Source organism: Leuciscus leuciscus (assembly GCF_965113295.1).
Source record: "Leuciscus leuciscus genome assembly, chromosome: 13".
In the NCBI taxonomy this organism is placed as follows: domain Eukaryota; kingdom Metazoa; phylum Chordata; class Actinopteri; order Cypriniformes; family Leuciscidae; genus Leuciscus; species Leuciscus leuciscus.
In genome coordinates, this window is record NC_138737.1 from 15,563,026 (window position 1) to 15,584,317 (window position 21,292).

The window sequence follows — 21,292 nt, forward strand, 5'->3', positions numbered from 1 at the left end:
ATTTTTTTCTCAGTAAATTAAGTACATTATTAATCCTGTGTGGGGAAATTGTGGGAATTACAGCTATGATGTGTAACAGATGCTATAAAAATGTGAAAGAAATACTCAAAAATAACACAACAAAGAAACAAATGGGGGGAAAAAACGAGAAAAAAAACATTAGCTGATTATTTTTCATAAATAATAATTTGTAATTGTTTCTTGTCTTAATGTCCTAGGATAAAATAAGAAGTACCATAAAGATGAATAAAAAATAAAATTTAAGACCATTTTTTAAACGGAGAACTTGTACTCTATATAAATATGCACCTTACACTGCTTCAAAAACTTACAAAGGTCATATCTTTGACCTTTGCACATTTGCTGTGACGATTAGAATAACCTCTGCTACAACTTACCAATGTGCATGACCTTGGAGTTAGTACCGTATATACTAACTACGGTATTTATGCATGAGGTTGGTGATTTACAGTTAGGACACAAAAGTAGCAGGTTTGAACCGTTTGGGTTTTAAATGGACTTCAAAGAGAAATTTCATATTATAAAAAATTGTGCACTCTGATTGGGAAAGCATGAGTAGTAACCTTTAGTTATGGATCTACTAATGACCTGACATCAATGATCCTCATGATCCTTATTCTAATATGAACCACATGACTATTTGAACCTAGTCAATCCAGTGGATTTGAACTTTATTCAATTCAAATAATCATCTATTCGAATAATAATGTACTATTTAACATGACATTTCACATTCTAGTCTTCAGTATTTTGTGGTTTTAAATCTAACATCAACAGCTAACATTCAATGTAAAACATATTCATTTTAATGGAAATAAATTCCAATTTCCACACAAACATCAGCTATAATTTCATCAAACATCTAAACGGATAAATAAATGTTATGTGCTCTTTCAAATGGATGCTTAACTCTGTCTCACTTTGAGACAAATGAGTCCACACTCACAACAACATAAGGTCTACAAAACAATGCCAAGGCCCCTTCTGGCATACTGAGAGTCCAGAGTCAGAAAATGTGAACTTTCTTTGAGATTTCTTCAGCGTTGACCTTGAAAAAGAAAAGAAAATCCCTCCATTTGGGAGCCTTAAGTGTCATGTTTTTCAACAGTAGTCTAGACAGGAGAAAGACTCAGACATTAGTGAGCTCGGCAGCAGAAAAATGTCGAACTGGGTAACGCTCTTGCTGAAGCGAGACCTCTTGAAGTCCATTCCTTGGAAATGAGCCGGACCTGTTCTGGTGACTGATCTTCTGTCCAGTGAAATTCTTTGGGCTGAGACCGAGCTGCTGCTGTAGAAAGAAATGGATCCATCAGATTTCTGATTCACTGGTTCTACAAATATTTGACTTTTAAGAATTATTCAAGCAATAATACAAATCTTCACTCTCTGAGGGAGCATTGTTACTGAGAACTACACTCAAAGGAAACTAAAGAGCACAGACCTTGAGAAGAGAACACACAGTGGTTGTGCAAAGAGATATGCAAAGGATAAAGTGTTAAATGGCTACATTTAAAGGGTTAGTTCACTCAAAAATGAAATTTATCACACAATTTTCTCACCCTCAAGCCATCCTAGGTGTATATAACTCCCATTATAAAGCTTGGAAGAGTCAGGATGTTTTTTAATATAACTCTGATTGTGTTCGGAAAGAAGAAAGTCATGTACACCTAGGATGGCTTGAGGGTGAGTAAATTATGGGATCATTTTCATTTTTGGGTGAACTAACTCTTTAAAGGGATCATTTACTACGTTCCAAACCTGTATTCATTTTTTTCTTCAGTGGAACATAAAGAACGTTGGGAACCAAACAACATTGGAGCCCATTGACTTCCACGGTATGGACAAAAAACACTGAGGTATTCTTTCAAAATACCTTATTTTGTGTTCATTAAATGTAAATTCAGTAAATGATGACAGAATAAAAATTCTACAATCCATTTTTTATTTAAAAAAATAATAAATATATATATTTGGGGGTGGAGGTACTCAAATGTAATGAGTTTAATGTCACAAAAAGTAGGATTTAAGGTTCATTCACACCAATAGCAGAGTCCCTACCACAACTATAATGATAACAGCACAGAGAAACAATATTGTTGGAATCACTTTCAGAACTATTTCCCCCCCAGCTGATGAACGTTACAAAACTTGACAACCAATCAGAATATATCCTGCTTCAAAGAGCTCAAGCATTTAAAGCGACAGACGACAAAACTGCAGCACGCACTAAGAATAAACAGAACGGTGTCATCCGCTAGTGTGGATGCTAATATAGTTATCGTTATAGTTATAATTCTTAGAGTGAACGGGCCTTTTTTGTCTTTTATTATTAATTATTTCTATTTTTGATGTTGCCATCCATACATGTTCTTGACAGGTTTCAAAAGATTCCCCGCTAAAGGTGGCATTAAGTATGAGATTCAAGAATTTCCGATTCAGGTTTAGTTTTCTACCTTCACCCTCCTTAAAGACTGCTGATCGTCATGAAAACTGGGTGATGAGCTGCTTAGAGAACTTTGTCGGTGGAGTGTGGGTGGAGTCCCCAAAGGTTCAACTTCCTGATCAAGCCCTGCCCTGCAGATACAGACATCTGTTGAGAAATCTGCACCACTCGACTGTCTCTTCATCTCTTGATATTACAATATATAAAGAGACATTTATTATGATTGTGTAGTGTTCTTAGACAGTACTACAATACTAACAGTACATACTAACCTGGCTGCACTGACAAGTGCCTTCATCTCTTCATTGAGGTGATGACGGACCATGTGCTTGTTGCTTGGAATACATAAAGCTGTTGCCATGGTGTCAGAGCTGAAGGAGGGATCCAAAACCATGACAGCACCATGAACTCCACTGTTCTGAAGACTGTCAGCAAACTCCTAAATACAAAATATAAAGATACATTTTTCTTTTGAGTCTTGAGACATACCTACACACCTACACTTTCTCTGTTAGCATGCTGTTCTCTCTCTTTGGTACCTTCAGATCAATCTCTTTGATCCATTTGATGATGCGATGACAAGTCCACACTACAGGGTCTGTGTTCTGATTCTCACACTCAAATCGCCTGGACTGCAAAATCTGCAGCAAAACAGTATTTGGTTATTTGTTGTTTAGCTTCATTTACTTACTATAGAGACTTTTATACATTCAAACAGGTTGTTTTTCCAAACTGGGCTTTTCTGATGTGTGTTTGTGACGGTTGTTGTTCCTTTTTGGTAAGGTTTAGCCTGTGGGAATTGGCAGGATTACAGCTTCTGGTTTATGTGTGTGTTTTTACCTCTTTGTCAAAGCTGAGCGTGTGTAGCAGCTGTATTCCCAGTAGCAGGCTGTTCTGGTGGGCTTTTTTAGAAACGTGCATATGTTTCTCTAGGTCGGTGCGTGTGAGTGTACTCAGGAGACGTCCGTCCACAAGGTGAGTGTGGAAGAACTGGGAATATTGAGGGAGACCCACATCCGTCAGCCAGGCCTGAGCCACCCAGTGATGATCCAGATCAGCTGCTTTAGAAAGGCTGAAACACATGGCCACCATAAAGAAAAAGGAAAATAGTTTTAAAATCTAGAAGTAAATGCTTAAAATGCTTTTTATTCATGCTGGTTTCATATGGTTTAGAAAAATATACCACTTACAAGAAAAAGTTGTCATTTAAACGCTTTAAAAATGATAATATTTGACAAGCCTTTTTATTTTTGGTGGTAATCAACATTATGCAACAAATTTTGTAGTCTGAACTTAACATGTATTGATCTTGTATTATTTTGAAACTTTATTGAATATATATTTTTTACAGGAGAAAAGTACATGTACATCATGATATTTTCAAGAATATCATGAATTATGAACATAATATTGTGCATTATGGTTTTGCGTAGTCACACCACTTGACTGATCATTTTAGAAAGGTCAGTTTTTGGGTTATTTGTGTCACCTTGACACAGAGCAATAAGGATCTGCAGGGGTGCTCTTTCTATGATATAATTTTTATGACTAAAGGTGTGTTTGTGTCTCACCCATGTCCTGATTCTGCATCCCTGTAGTCTTCAATTGCCAGACGGAGTTTTCGGCGGTGCATTGAATTACTGATACCCAAAACAAATTCTAGGTCCTCATCTGTAAGAACTAACAAGACCTAACCAAACACACCGATATTAATGTGGGATTCTTAAATTCAGCACAAAATAGCCTAAAGTATTCAGAGCTGATATGATCATTAATCATGATAATTATAGCCTCATGTAGACGTGTTTATGTATAATAAGAGTAGATTATATAATACAAGGTCACACATCTACCTTCCCACTTTTAACGTTGTCTGAACAGGCCCGTATGTACATCGGCATAGCCATGATCACCTCCAGCCACGCCTGCACGGTTCCGGCACGCCAACGACACATGGGGGCCGTCCGCGCGAGCTCCACCTGCTGAAGCCGATCCAGCTGCTCCTCGCATTCTGATAGGCTCACACTGAGGCGGGCGGGGCTTGATAAACTGTCGGAGTCTAGATTGGTGGATGACGGCAGAGGGGCGGGGCTTAAATGCGAGTAGGTTTTCTCTAATTTATGAGCATATTCATCGTGTTTTCTCAGGTAAAGACAGGTGTGTTCACGGTACCATAAATACAAAATGTATTAATTCAGTGATATGAAGTTATATAAATGTCATGTAATACTTTTTTTTATTTCCATTTATATCACGTTTTTGAACACCACTACTACGCCTGTTAAAGCATCTTGTTTTACCAGTAGACGGCAGCACTAAACCGCCTCCAAAACTTCAACCAACCCAAGCCTCCATGGGTGAACCTGTCAGTGTTTCCTTAGATTTAACCTAAAGTGTTTGGGTCCAGAGGTTATAAATTCATGACTGACAAACCAGATGGCTACTAACAGCTAAGTGCTTGTAAAGAGTAAATGTTGTTAGAAAAGACGTAAACAGCTCGTCTAGCCTGGTTTTGCCTGAGATTGCTCATCTATTCTACACAAGCCATCCATATATTAAACTGTATTCCCCCCTTTTCTAATAGTGCTTCATTATCAGGATTGTGGAGCTTGCACATCACCAGAAGCTAACGAGGCACTGCAGAGGAATAACAATACAGAATTCATAATGCGCCAAACTGACTTTGAGAGCCCCCATCAAGACTTCAAAGTGAGATAAAAAGAACAAATGGATTAAGCAAACACACACACACTGACACACACACAGATAAATGCCCCATGTGGTTAAGGATATTTAGTAATGAGTTAATTATGATTACACACACTCTATTACCTGAGATCCATCAGGCAGATGAGGTAGCCAAAGACAAGCTCAGGGAGGCAAAGTGCCAAAACACAATTACAAAGAGCAAAGAACTCAGCCACACGCTGTTCAGTGTTTTTGATTTTATTTCAAAATAGTCTGTAGTTATATAACTTATTACCATTTTCATTTCCATGCCATTTAGAGTTCCATGCTATTCAGCACCAGCCTGAGCCAAAACACAGCAGGGGAAACGAGAGCCGTCTCTTCATCTCCAGCTGATGAAGAACACACTACATGCTCTAAAAAAACTTGTTTATTTCTTCATTTCATGTCAGTGCAATATTGAAATGTACACAATGGTAAGAATCCGCCACTGAATGATAGCTAGCACTGATTTCAGAAAAATAAAAAAGAGACTATAATTACAACGTTTAATGGTGAAAGGCCCTGTAAAGGCAATCCATTCCTCATTTGGAAAGCAGCATGGGAAACTACTGTGGAGCTCTATGTCATACCCTGCTTTATTTAAGGTACAGTAATAATTTCCATGACAACTACCCCAAGCTTTTATAACCAATGATCTGAGTTTTGTATTTCCACACTGTTCTCAAATAATTTTTTGCCTCCTGGTTAGTGTTGTTGTGAAGGGATTTGTCAGAGTTAGTGTGTGTTACGGTGGTTATAAATTCTCCTGTGGGAAAGGCAGGGCGAGCCACTGCTCACTAAAGTCACATAACTACATCAAATATCCAAATATCATAATATGCTACAGTTAGACGAATAGATATCTTTTAGATCACAGTGTGAAATGGCACACATCCTTTTTTTTGGAGGTTTTCATACACACTGAGGGCCCTGCTGACTTCCTACAGGAGAGCTCCATCAATATGTTTAACACACAGGTTTAAAAACAGCTGAGACAATGAGCGTTAAATGATATAAAAAGGCATCTGGAAACATTTACAAGCACTGAGTGCACAATGACTATTATTTCACATTCAGCAGTCCTTCAAGTTTCCAGTGAGATGCTAAAGTGGGTAAAAAATTAACACACACACACACACACACACACACACACACACACACACACACACACACACACACACACACACACACACACACACACACACACACACACACACACACACACACACACACACACAGGGGAGGTTTGGTTCTACTGCGGCACAGTTTGGAATCATTGAACAGTCAGCTTGTGCTCATAAAGACGGCAGCGATAGACACACACACACACACACACACACACACACACACACAGAAATGAGTAGCGGGGCTCTCAGCAGCGTCACCAGTCAGCATCCTCTTCTATGTAGTAGTCGGGTGTGTTAGTACCATCAAACAGAGTGGGGTCCAGGGACTTTCTTTGCTTTCCTCGACCGAACACCCGCGACAGAGAGCCCAGACCCATCCTCTCTTTCTTCTTTCTGCGTCTCTGCTCTTCTAGATCCTCTAGAGACTAGAGACAGGGACAAAGAAAGAAATAATAAGTAATAGAAGTAAAGGTGATACATCAAAAATGAGCAGAGCAGCTATTCAGTATTATGGCCCAATGCACACGAAGGTTGTCACAATATCTTAATCTCACGGTAGAATACCAGCTAAAGTATCATAATACCACTCAAGATGTGTCATTCAAGATGTGCAAGGACAGAAGGCGATGGGTGCTCTGCTGTGGTTTTAATTCTTTACAGTTTCAATGGATTTTATAATATTATTATTATTATTATTATAGATTGCAATTTTAAAAACAGTACTATTAAAATACTAATATAAATTTAGATTACAATTAATCACAATATTGAATTAATAGCAATTATTATTAAATTAAAAATAAATTAAAATTATTCAAATGATTATTTAGTCCCTACATTTTTTTGTTATTGCAGACAAAATGTTTACTTAAAGCTGCAGTCCGTAGCTTTTTTAGTAAGTACATAACCAGCCAGTGTTCAAAACTATCTGCTTGCCTTAGCTCGATTCAAAACGGTAAGCTTGTAATAATGTTTTTAATTTCAGTGGTACTGGTGAATTTCCGCTGGAAATTCGAGCATGTCTTTGCGTCATTACGTCACATCTGTACACATAAAGAAGGTGTTTCGGCTAGTAGGCTATATTGTGTGTGAGGATGTTGGAGGTGGAGATTTATAGCCTTTTCTCACAGCTCTTGATATAATTAAAATCAATTTGATGGCGGATCCAGAAAGGTTCAAACGACAATCACCAGTGACAACTGGAGATTCACCCGAACAAACGCGAAAGACTTTGGGAGAAAAAAAAGAGACTGCAACCGGCCCATGCGAAAACAAGGATAAATATCGGAAGGGCATTAAAAGTAGTCACGCAATGCTGATGTTGTTAACATTAACAATTTGAGAATAAAGTATAATTTGCACGGTTTGACGTGATATGATAAGCAATCGTTAGATTTAATCGGCGCGATTTACTGCAATGCTTTTTTCCCTTAGTTGGTCAGAACAAAAGTGGATGTTACTTACTTCTTCAGATGATATTTTACGGTGAAAATTCTTATGTTGGTCATACTTCCAAAAAGTAGAATCTGTGATTCCGAATGACAGTATCCACACCACCAGCGCGGTGATTGACAACCACACATTCTCCTCAAAACATTGGATTCATTCGGGCTGTGCCATGCCGAGGCACAACGCACGTAAAGTTGATAATTCTGCGAATAACTGCAATTGCAGATTTCGAACAGAGATGGCGACAAAGAGGAAAAACTACGGACTGCAGCTTTACATTTTAATTGAGTAAATAATATATGCACATTGCATTCTGCACATAACATTTTTAAAAATAGTAACAATAATATTATTATAATTTTAGAATACAATTAATTCCAATATTGAATTATTAATAGAAATTAATAATAATAATAATAATAATAATAGTATACAGTAATAATGTAATTTTTTTACTAAAAGTTTGACAGGGCAAATAATATTAACACCATGTATGCAATAATAGTAACACCATATTTTGCGCACCTCTTCTGAACAATTAAATATATGAAGGTAAAATGATGCCATAAAGTATTGCATGCACAGGGTAAGATTTGTGAAAGTGTACATAAGATTGCAAGCGTAAATTAAATTTGCATGCGCAAGAGAAGATTTGTAAAGGTGTAAATCGCCTTTCAAATGTAAGAAAAAAATATTTGCACCATATTCGTAAGTGTAATTCATGTATTGTGAAGCTGCAGCTTCATGCTAAAGCAAAATAAATAGGATCTGTATTCTTCTGACTTCCATTTTTCCGCGCTTACACTTTTGGCATGGTTTTTACGCTCAAATACGGCCAAAAGTATTGCAGGCCCGTGAACAGCAATTTGCGACCGAAAACAACAGAGTTAGGAACTGCAAAACAGATTCACTGCATAAAATCAAACTTTGTGTAAAAAAATAAACTGTTGCAAATGTCTAAATGTGTGCATGGGGCAACAAAGTTCCTGAAATAGCCCGATTTGTACAGTTACGTCTTTCTTTTACCTGCGCTTCCAGTTTTGGCACGATGCTCTCACTCACTGAGTTTTGCAAGCGCGAAGAGGAGGGCGGGTCCACCTTCTTCATGTAGCCAATCAGATAAGCTTCTCGCTGACTCTAGGTTTACTCTTATCTGATTGGTTCAATAAACACGCCAGTCACCAGAACACATCTTTATCTTCATTTGGCTCAGAAACCTTCTGGTTGCCGAAATGGTACTTTTAATGCACACATGTTAAATAAATAAACAAATAGATCATGATTGCTTAATAACCTGTGCACCATTAGGATGACTATATGAGTCCATACTGAATTTCGAGCTGGTGTGTTAAGAATGAAAATTTTGTATCTGACCTACTGCATGCATAAATTCACCGGTCTACTGATTGGGAGGATTCCACTATTATTATGTTACTCAAATGAGTTACAATGATATTTTTTCGTGTATTTAAGAGCATCTCTAAATTATGCACCATTTATCACCTGCAATGCCATCGTGTAACCACTAGATGGCTGTATAGCCCTATACATGAACATATCAAGATGCTGTATATTCCCTGGTTGCTGGGTTTTTATTCAGACATAATTAGTTACTTTTTGTCAAAGTTGAGTTTATGTTGATTTAGTATCAGTTTTTCATTACAGCCAAATCTGGACACAGAGAAAGCATTTTGTTATTTATACTAGCTACATATAATAGCTTGATCAGTCACATGAAAGTAATCACTAAATCAGAATCAATATTGGCAGTGCGACCAAGACAATATTTCAAAATACATAATTGAGTGTTAAATACCACGAACAGAGACATGATGTGAAAAACACTGCATCAGAATTGTATTATTACATAAAGAATGGGTATTAAATGTTTTGATTGTAAAGTTTAACATCTGCTCAGTGGTGTAACAGATTATATAATATATCAAATTTCAATCCAGTAACGTTAACACCAGCTTGAAAATCAGTATGAATGTTAGTCAGCCTTAATCAGCCTAATAGTGCACAGCTTATTAAACAATCATGACTTATTTGTTTATTGATTTGTTTATCTATTTATTTAACATGTATGTGTGCATTAAAAGTACCATTTCGGCAACCAGAAGGTTTCTGAGCCAAATGAAGATAAAGATGTGTTCTGGTGACTGGCGTGTTTATTGAACCAATCAGATAAGAGTAAACCTAGAGTCAGCGAGAAGCTTATCTGATTGGCTACATGAAGAAGGTGGACCCGCCCTCCTCTCCGCGCTTGCAAAACTCAGTGAGTGAGAGAATCGTGCCAAAACTGGAAGTGCAGGTAAAAGAAAGACGTAACTGTACAAATCGGGCTATTTCAGGAACTTTGTTGCCCATGCACACATTTAGACATTTGCAACAGTTTATTTTTTACACAAAGTTTGATTTTATGCAGTGAATCTGTTTTGCAGTTCCTAACTCTGTTGTTTTCGGTCGCAAATTGCTGTTCACGGGCCTGCAATACTTTTGGCCGTATTTGAGCGTAAAAACCATGCCAAAAGTGTAAGCGCGGAAAAATGGAAGTCAGAAGAATACAGATCCTATTTATTTTGCTTTAGCATGAAGCTGCAGCTTCACAATACATGAATTACACTTACGAATAACAGTTAAATGCTGCAAATATTTTTTTCTTACACTTGAAAGGCGATTTACACCTTTACAAATCTTCTCTTGCGCATGCAAATTTAATTTACGCTTGCAATCTTATGTACACTTTCACAAATTTTACCCTGTGCATGCAATACTTTATGGCATCATTTTACCTTCATAAAATACTTCACAACCTAAACCAAGGCATTTATAACAAAAAAAAAGGTTGCATTTCACCTCTGCTTTAGCTTGTTTCCTAATCTAGCCATTCAATTAACCTATGAATATTGTTTAATATAGTATACTATAAATATTGTTGGCTCTGTGATGAATTGCTATAAATTTCGCATTTGTATGTCGCTCTAAATAAAAGAGTCTGTTAAATGAATAAATGTAAATGTACATGTATTTTGAGATTTGGGTATCAGGTAGACAGTATCATGCCACACCACCGTACACGTTTGTATTTTTGCTATGCAAAGAGTGTCACAGTGAGATTAATTCTGTGTTTGTGTCTTACATTGCAGAGGGAGTGTGTCCTGTGTCGTGGTGAATCGGATGCCGTTGAGGATCTCTCTCCCTCCATCACTGAGGCGTCTGAGATGACAGACGGTTGTTTCGAGTGACACGGACTGATCCTGGCTGCGGCTGATGACATCATGCTGATGCCATCAGCATCGCAAACGCATGGTGATGCTTTCAGTGCTAACAGACACAAACATATGACTGATTCAGTGAATTTGTTTCAGAATTAGGAGGCTGATTTTAACTCGGGAAATTTCAGCTTGTTCAGATCTTTATAAAGACAGGTCATTATTGTATGTGTAATGAGTACTGTATGTACCCTGTCTGTCCATTGAGTAGTAAAGGTTTTGTTGACTCTGTCGTATCGCCGCAGTCAGAGGAAGCTCTGCATGCATCGCCCACTCTTGGTTGCCGTTGACGACAGTTTCTGTGGTCATGGCCAGCGAATGTCGCTTAGGAACATCCTTAGTGAGAGTAGCCAAAGACTGTTTTGCCTGGAACACACAAACAGATTTAATTCAATTAGGTCCACTTCTTTGTCCAGAGAGTGTTGTAAACAAGTGTAAAATGTGTGAAAATGAATGTGTAGTACTGCCCAGAATAACTGCTCCAAACGTTTCACAGTAGTGGCAGTCTCGAGCTACAGACAAGTTATTAATAGGCCCACACAGAACTCTGCAGAAAATAGTACATATGTCTAAACTTGTTTAATTCTAAACTTGTCAAAATTCTACATCCTTCTTCCCCCCTTGTGTTAAATCCCATTGATAATTAATAATTATATTATTAATAATAATTTATTTATATGAAACATAAGGATTGTTTTTATGTTTATAAAATATTAGGGATGCACAATATATCGGCAACCATATCGATATCGGCCGATATATGTTAATTTTTTATGTTATCGTTATCAGCAAGATAAGAAAACTTTGCAGATATATTTAAGCCGATAAATAATGGATTATTTCCTTCAGCTGAGACACTTCAGATGGTTCTCCATGATGGTTTTTATTTGCTTGAAATATGATTGGAAAGAAGGAAAATATAGTAAAGTGCAACATGTCATATCGGCTACATAAAATTATAATGAGAACATTATAATTGTCTGCTTGAGACATGGATTTGAATGGTGAGACTTTTGCTTTTGTAATCATAATCTCAAAAATTATAAAAAAAATTGGATTTAGATTTCTTGGCCAATATATCAGTTATCGGCTGTCAAATATAAAGAATTATCAGTTATCGTTATCGGCCAAAATGTTCATATCGGTGCGTCCCTAAATATATATATATATATATATATATATATATATATATACATATATATATATATATATATACACACACACTGTTGTGTGTCAGTAGGAAATATCAGTTTACATTTCCAAATATTCCTTTAGCCATTAATTATAATAATCCATTGAGATTTTTGTATGCACAAGTAGTCTGACAACAGCCGGTATATTCCACACAGAGATCTGATCTCACCATCATCGAGTCCTCTATGGGACTCGATGTTGGTGAGATCAGATCATACTGGCTGTTGTCAGACTCCTTGTGCATACAAAAATCTCACTGGATTATTAAAATGAATGGTAAAGGGAATGTGTGTATTTCTTACTGACACGCTACAAAAAATATATAAATAACTGGCTTAAACTCGTTTTTTTGGGGTGAAAATACTAACGTGCCAAAGACTTTTGACTATACACATACATATATATATATATATATATATATATATATATATATATATTTTTTTTTTTTATATATATAATATTTAAATCTATGTTGCTATTTTATGTGGGACTGTGGGAAACCTGTTTTCTTATAAAAACAGGCAACCAATAAAAGTGAATTCTCAGTACGGTTTAATACATTATACCATTTGTAAATAATTTTTGCAAATTTCTGCACAACTGTTCCCACAATCGGTGCGCTAAAACCTGCAGATTCCATGTTGGGCCTAGTTCAAAATCATTTCACATCACAGTCACGACAGAAAACAAGCCCAAATAACACCACCACCACCACCACTGCCATGTTCTCCATTATCACTGGGTTAGAATGCTTCCCGAGTTTCTAAACATTCTAATAAACTATCATGCAGAGAGAAACACACAAACACATTGATACTCACAACAAGGAAACATAACTACACATGCTTTTTCCATTCCATATACACAACGTGTTTGTTCTCAAAACAAAATACACGTGCAACCAATAACATTGTCTAAATTGTGCATTTCAGAGAGGGAGTCAACACTGCAGACCAATCAAAGAGGGACTTGGGGTTGAGTGACAGGCCTGGCTGATCTTACCGACACGGTTTTAGGTGATGCTGGTCTTTCTGGAGATCGAACAAACACGCGACTCTCTAGTTTCTGAGCCATAAAGTTACTCATCTGTTAAAGAAACACACACATAAACAAAAGCACCCATACACTACTCAACACTAAAGTTTTTGAGCTAGTTGACAGATAGTTTGAAGAAACCAGATAAACACGCATTTCAAATATTTATAAACCCACTCAGCAGACAAGAAGCAGGATATTCTAATGTGTGGTATCCTGTTTTTCTAAATGATGTGTATCTTACCATAGTTAGTTCAGCCTCCAGTTCCTTGATCCTGTTCTCTTTCAGGTCCAGTGCAGAGCGGAGTGCACTTGCATGTTCTGTGGCCTCTTTGGTTTGTCGACGTAGGTCCCACTTCTCCCGCTCTAACATATCCTTTTCCCTTGCCAAGACTCTCACTGCATCCTCACTCTCCTACAACACAAACAAGTTTGTGTATGAATTTATGCATGTTTAAAGTTGCTGTGCAAGTTTTAATGTATAAGACATGCGAGTATACTTTTCGGTGTTGCTCGTAGTTGCGTATGAAGTCTCGTAGCTGCTCCTCACGGCTCTCCAGTGTTGTGTAGAGCTGCTGCATCTGATTCACGAGATCAGTCCTCTCCAACCTCAAACGCTTCCGGTCTGCCTTCATTGCTAGGGGGAAAAGAGAGATAAAGATAAAGATATATAAAAAGTTCCTCAGATGTATTTCCGTAAAGATTAAGCAACAAAGCTGTTTTCAACATCGATAATAATAAGAAGAAATGTTTATTGAGCACCAACCAGCATATTAGAAGGATTTGTGAAGTGACTTGTAATTAAAATTGCAATGATATTTCACAACATTACTGCTTTTAATGTATTTTTGATTTTTTAAAAAGCAGCCTTGGTGAACATAAGAGACTACTTTCGAAACCATGAAAACATCTTACTAATCCCAAACCTTTGAGCAGTAGTCTGTTTCCTCAATTTGCATGATTATAGGTATAATTCATATCCATAGCACAAACACCAAAGTTTAATACATAGGGTTAGGATTTATTTTAAATCGATAACTCTAAGTATGAGCAATAGCAATCCTTATTGGAGGCCTTGCGAGCACCAATAATTAAATAACACAAACCAAAAAGAAAGAGAAAACATTATAAGCAATAATGTTTCTTATTATTGAAAATGAAAATACTTGTATTAACTTTGCAATGTGTGATATAGTGAGGTGGATTTTTAATAGATAAAATAGTGAACTGTATATTAAACTAACTATGTTTCTAACCTTATTTCTCTTTTTAGGCCTAACATGATAACACTTTGAAACACAATGTACTAAAACATTCTGTCCTGTGTTTTTGAATGTTGTATGTTGTGTTGCCATACCCCTTTTACTTTGGTTGTGTGAGTGTAAAAATAACAAATATGGGAAATGAAACTAGACCGATGACTAAGTTTGAACCTTGTGATTAACAATGAAGTAATCATTAAAACAAAGTTTGTTTTACCTAGTAACAGAAGGGTTTACATATGAAGAACCAATCAAATTCATATAATTTTTGCCATACCTCCTTATTCTATAAAAAAAAACTGTTGTATTCTTTTAGCTGGTGGGATTCTCAATGGAATTTGTCTGAGATCCTCCGGCCTTGCTGCTTCTTGGGAGAGATTCCCTGAGAACTGCTCGGGAACTCTTCCGGCCGTGATTAAAGCATTTAAAGGACATTTGCTGAAGTCTGTTTGTCGATCATTGCTGCGCAGCAAGAAAGCTAGTTAGGGAAAGTTAGTTAGGTAGGTAGACTATATATTAAACGTCGATTGGAGACGTTAGGGAACGTCGATTGGAGACGACCCAGGTAGACTATATAGGGAACGTCGATTAGAGACAACCCAGGGAACGTCGATTGGAGACGACCCAGATAGTTAGGTTTAGGGAAAAATCTACCACAATAGTTTAAAATAATTTTCTAAAATCAAGGTTCTGTGCTCCACTGCTAGTTTTGCTCTGACAAATCAGAAGTGCTTCACAACCTTGACTATTATCAACCTTCTGCTCTGTTTTAAACAGTATGAATTAAAATAATATTCATAATAAGACCTTGTCGAGAGGCCAAGAGAAAGCATGAAGAATATCTGAGATATAAGAAAGGGAATTACTCATCTACCCATTATAATGGACCTCAATGTTGATAAAATATTGCTGCTATGGATTCACCTGTCAGTGCGGTTTTATGTAGTAATATTACACTTAAAGATTTTCTGAAATGTTTTTTCATGTGCTATTTTGGTCTGTGGTTTCGATCAATTTAAAACTATAATACGGTTTAATTTGCATACAACCGTTCCCATTTATACATTACTTTTATTCTCTTGATGTCCAAGATGTCCAATCCCTCTCTCTCTCTCTCCAGCTGGCTGTGGTTAATATTGTGTGATAACAGAGGCAGTAATTGACTGTTTTAGGTTGTTTGTATAGTCTCTGCTCTGACTTGCAAATTGCAGCTCTTCTTTTCCAAGGACATTGAGTCCATTCACCCACCACTTAAAGACTCATTATACAGGAGCCAAAAGGCACACACACAAAAAAAACCCAAAAACACACACACTCATGTACACACACATACACACACACGAACACCTGGGCGGAGGTGGAGAGAGATTGTGAATAGCAGTGAACATTCAGATCAGTAGATCCTGTAAGCAGAGCTCTTTAATTTTCTCCCAAACAGTGTGCGTTTCATTTAATATTGGAACATGTTCCTTTTCCATTAGCTCACACACAAATCACATTATTAGTTCTATGAGTTTTCTTTATCCCTCCATCTCTTGCTGCCGTGGATTTCTACAGCAGACATGTACAATGCTCATTTCAAAATTATGATTTTCATAACTGATTTCAGTAAGCCTTCGCAGAATACTACAGACACACAAAGTCAGCTCTGCTCAGATGAACACAGAAGGCAGCACCCACAATGCCAAGCTGTTTAGGTGATATTAATGTTCAGGATTGCCATTCAACTCTCCCTGATCTAGAATCTAGAATATATTCCTGCATTCCTGTCACACTGGGCTTTAAGGGTCATTGGAAAAAGTAGACTAGACTTCAAGACAAAGTCAGACCAAGGAGGTTAGAATCCCTTGATACCTAAGCACTGAGAATATTATGGCAGTTTTGTGGTCAGTGCTGTTCTGATTACTTCTGCATTTCACAGCTTCAGAACTGAAAAATGAGCAGCAGCACAAAATAAAGAAAGCTAAATCGCTTTGAGGAATTTTAAATGGTGCAGTCAAAACACCTTTTTCACTTCAAATATATATATACTGGATCAAATCACTTGTCTGAGACTCTTATTTAAATATGAGGTATATAATATAATATAATAATACATTTATATAATATAAGAATCTAAAACTGCTATTAGGTGGGGGTAAATGTCTAAATGAGTAAGTCATTGAGTCAGTCATTCATTTGATTCGTTGAAATGGCTGATTCATTCAAGAATGAAGTAAATAGGTGTGTATAATCGGTGTATGACATCAAAGTACTGCGAGAGCGAATAGAGAGCAGACGGCTCTGTATGATCTCTAATCTCTCACGCAGTACTTTGATGTCACACTGAATGGCCTGCGCAGAGCCGCTTCAAGTCGAACACACCTATTAGCTCTCTTTATTAATGGGCCATTAAATCATTTGTTCACCCGATTGATTCGCTCGATTCATTCAGTAATAAAACGCAGCTGTTGTGTTGCTCGGAGACGCACAACAGTTCTGCTCTGGCTTTATAGGCAATATATTCGTTGGAATTTTTTTGTAAAAACAGACAATATTGTGTGTAAAATATATCACAATTTTACCTTCTTATTTATTGAACTGTTGTATAAAATCAATATCACATTTGCACTCATGCTATTCGAGACAAAGACAGCACTCATGTGATACTGCGCTCGTTACTCGTGTGATATTGATATTGCTTAACTATATCATATCATATCATATCATATAGGCCTATATATATATCAACTCATACATCAACTCATAACTCATACAGGGGCATTTTTATCTTGAATTTTAGGGGTATTCTTACTACATTCCATAGGCTCCATCACGCCGTGAGTTGTTGCCCTGCATCATGTTCATCACCAATCAACTATATGAAGTGTAAGATTATCTACATAGGTCTGGGGGAGGGGCCAGGTTTGGTAAATGCTTTAAATTATTTTAACACGTTATTTTTCCATAACCAATTAAATTAATTAACACGTTAAATCAACAGCCCTGCATTTAATAATCAACAATATATAAAGTAAATATATATATATATATATATATATATATATATATATATATATTGTATAGTAATATAGTGATAATGGGCTAATGCTGCTCCACAAGTCAATTCATGTAAATGACACGTTAAAAATGTGCCAAAATGAATGCATAAACCATTATAAATCACTCATAAATGAATGAAATCAATAATCAAGCACTCCTATTCTCTCCATAATATTTATAAATAGTCTTTGTTTCCCTGAGCAAGTTGGCAGTTAGTTAGCACTAAACAAGGGGTTTGTGCTTTTAGGTCTATTGTTTATTTCAAAATGACAGGTCCAGGGGTAGGCAGAGAGCTGGGGATGAAAGGTCGGGCTTATTGTATTCATTTCCTACCTTGTAATGCCTCTTTTGCTCTGTCCAGCTCCTGCTCCTTCTGTGTTAGCTGCACTCGGATCTGTGAGACAGACAGCAGCTCCACGGAGCATCCTCCTCCTGTCTCCTCCAGCTCACGATTCAACATCTCCCTGACCTGCTTCAGCACCGACACCTCCTCCTGCAGACGCACCACCTCCTCATGCAACAGCACTACAGAGAAAAGGACAAAAAGAGAGAGAATAATTAAACATTATAATGCATCACTGTGATGGTTTCCTGATTTACTTTGCTAAACAGTTGAAGGTTTTTATTATTATTCAATTATTTACAATCATTGTTATAAGAAGTGGCATGAGCCAAGTGGATTTTTAATGCAATCAATCAATCAATCAATAATTTTTTTTTTAAAAAGTCTGAAATAGTCACACTTCTATTGTTCTCGGTCAAAAATGAGCGCATTGGAAATGAATGGGAAACAAATTTCAACTAGTGGAAGCATTTGGTACTGTACCCAAACAAAAAGCAATTTTTGAGATATCAACCTCAAATTAGGAACACAACTTGTTTAGATTTATGTTATGAACTTTTTCAGCATTTTTCATATAACTATTTTCAAGTAAAAAAAAAAAAAAAAAAAAATTTTCACTTCAGCAATAATCTACCAAGTATTTAGAAATATGAAATCCAAAACATTCAAGATTTATGATAGTTTAACTTGGAAATGTAATTTTCAGGTCCATGCTGAAAAAGTGAATAAATGGAGTATAACTACTGCATAAATGTACATTGGTAACATAAAATCTCCTAAAATACAAAATATTAAATAAAAAAAAAACAAGGTCATTTTTGACCGACACGTGTTGTAAAACTTTTCTGTTTCAACTAAATGCAGTTTTTTTTAACCCAATAAATATATAAATATTATTTTTCTATTTATTCATTTTGCAGTGCCTGCAACCCCTAACCATAACAATAAATCACAATATACCTGAAGAAGTTTATTATAATGGCAATTATAATCCAGGATTCGTCTTTTATTGTATATATTTTGGAATAAGAAAATAAATATTGAAGTATTCCGTCAATTTAACTACATACTCAATATGCAAATATTCCTCCTACATTCTGAAACTGCGTTCTGAAACAAGTAGATCCACTCAGCAGGTGTTACTGTAGGACACAAGCATAAGAGCATTCCAGTCATTTCTGCAGAATTTTGCAAAGAGAAGCTATAGAAACTGAGTATAGGTAAAGGATGATAGTGATAAAGAAGACACCGTAATCATGCATCTATACAGTACAAAACGAAATCACACATTCATTATCTAAATATGCATGATTCTACACATATGCATACAGAATCACAAAACATCTGCTTACTACAATCTTTGAGCTTTAAATTCTTAAATAGCACTTCTGGATTTACACAAAGAGATAAGTGTGCGTACAGACAGTAATGTGTGAATAAAACCATAAAGACTATAAAACAGTAGTCTGTGAGGTGTGTACCAATGTAAGGTGTGTGTGTGTGTGTGTGTGTGTGTGTGTGTGTGTGTGTGTGTGTGTGTGTGTGTGTGTGTGTGTGTGTGTGTGTGTGTGTCATTCATAATGAGCTTTGACCCATGTTTTTATGGCCGTGTTTATGAGTTTGAGTTGTTGCCATATTCTGAAGAGTTTAGTTCAGTCACGTGAGAGCTTCAGTTGATGTCTGATTCACTCTCTATCCTTTCTAAACACTGTGAGGAGATTGTGTGAGTTTAAAATTTCAACAATCTAATAAACATTCACATCACAGTTGGCTGGTATGGAACAGATGAGGAATCCTGAACATCTGGTGTTCCTCCTTGCCAGAACAGGCTGAAGTCTTGTCACAAGCATCTAATGCAGTTCCAGAGTGTGCTTTAGTTTACTTTCAGACTGCAGATACGAGACAGCACAGCAGATCCGGCAGGCTGTATTACACGGATTAGAGCTGTAAAACCTTAGCATCAACTAATCCAAAAATGAGCCTCTAGAATGCAGATGCGACTCAAGATTAGCTTATGGGTTCAGTGAAGGGTTACAGTTGGCACTAGCCCGTAGTTTCTTGTCCAGACAGGATTTTATTTATTTATTATTATTATGTATTACGTAAGTGTATGGAGTGAGTTTTTACCTGGACTCTCTGCTTGCCATTTTAGGCCTTTAAAAACAGGATATCAGATCTAATTTAAACAAGCTGAGCTACAGAAGTAGCCCTCAAAAAAGCAAACACTTCAAACAACGTCCATGGCATGAAATAACAAAATATCAAACCACTTGGTATCTGGAAATGACGCTAAACGTTTATTACGAAGTAGTTTATTTTGAGCAATTTTTCCAGTCAGTTCCACTTAAAGGGATAGTTCACTTTGAAATAAAATTTTGGTATGTTTTAGCTTACCTCAAGGGCATCCAAGATGTAGGTGTCTTTTTTTCCGTAGTAGTTTCAATTTTACACATTGATGGCCTAAGACACGAAACGAGCGGTTTGTGTGAGAAAACGAACAGTATTTATATCGTTTTTACCTCTTGTACACAGACCCGTCCAAGTGATCTGAGAGCGCGGGCGGGTATAGATATATACAATAGAAGTCGCCTTGGCTACGGTTTCGTTCCAATGAACTGCAGTCGCCAAGGCGACTTCTATTGTATATATCTATACCCGCCCGCGCTCTCAGATCACTTGGACGGGTCTGTGTACAAGAGGTAAAAACGATATAAATACTGTTCGTTTTCTCACACAAACCGCTCGTTTCGTGTCTTAGGCCATCAATGTGTACTTACGATGGGGAATTGTTTAATTTGGATGATGGGGAATTGTTTTAATTTGGACTCTGTGCATGCTCTTTGAGACAGTGACCATAGACCTGCATTATATGACTGACAGACAAGAACGGTTTGACCTAAAATATCAAAATTGAAACTACTGCGGAAAAAAAGACACCTACATCTTGGATGCCCTTGAGGTAAGCTAAAACATACCAAAATTTTATTTCAAAGTGAACTATCCCTTTAAGTTCCTTCTTTGCTATAGATACCACTTGGTTTCATGTTTTGCTAACCAAGGCAATGACATTAATACATTTTAAGTGTGACAAAGAAAGAAAACACAGAATGTGTGGGCTTTTCATGCAATTTAAAGAGTCTTGAGTGTCTTGGCCTTTGAGGACACTACAGAAAAGGGCAGAAATCTGATAGCCACGCTCTGAAGAGTTTGATTAATTCTATTAGTGCAGTCAACCACAAAATGAGTTTGTAAGCTTTAGGGAGATGACTAGAAGAGGACTGATCTTTGGGCTTTTAATTAATATAAAAAATAACGTAGTGAAGGCAACAAAAAAATATATATATTAAAAAAGTTAAATAATTAATTAATTA

The 21,292-nt window shown here is 36.7% G+C and overlaps 1 protein-coding gene across 4 annotated transcripts in view; it reads right to left on the reverse strand.

The window, feature by feature from the left end:
• Positions 1-666: 666 nt before the first annotated feature.
• Positions 667-21,292, reverse strand: part of kazna (kazrin, periplakin interacting protein a) — a 60,607-nt gene continuing 39,981 nt past the window's right edge. For 3 of the 4 annotated variants that reach the window (XM_082188609.1, XM_082188611.1, XM_082188612.1), the window contains 14 exons: positions 17,912-18,103; positions 13,775-13,911; positions 13,519-13,689; positions 13,242-13,325; positions 11,237-11,411; positions 10,913-11,097; positions 6,623-6,746; positions 4,318-4,523; positions 4,036-4,154; positions 3,305-3,536; positions 3,004-3,105; positions 2,737-2,903; positions 2,475-2,595; positions 667-1,309 (listed from right to left, as the gene is read on the reverse strand). In XM_082188609.1, coding sequence (XP_082044735.1) covers positions 1,151-1,309; positions 2,475-2,595; positions 2,737-2,903; positions 3,004-3,105; positions 3,305-3,536; positions 4,036-4,154; positions 4,318-4,523; positions 6,623-6,746; positions 10,913-11,097; positions 11,237-11,411; positions 13,242-13,325; positions 13,519-13,689; positions 13,775-13,911; positions 17,912-18,103 — 2,174 coding nt within the window. In that variant the 3' untranslated portion in view covers positions 667-1,150. The remainder of the gene's footprint in view (positions 1,310-2,474; positions 2,596-2,736; positions 2,904-3,003; positions 3,106-3,304; positions 3,537-4,035; positions 4,155-4,317; positions 4,524-6,622; positions 6,747-10,912; positions 11,098-11,236; positions 11,412-13,241; positions 13,326-13,518; positions 13,690-13,774; positions 13,912-17,911; positions 18,104-21,292) is intronic. The other variant, XM_082188610.1, reaches the window with a different exon arrangement.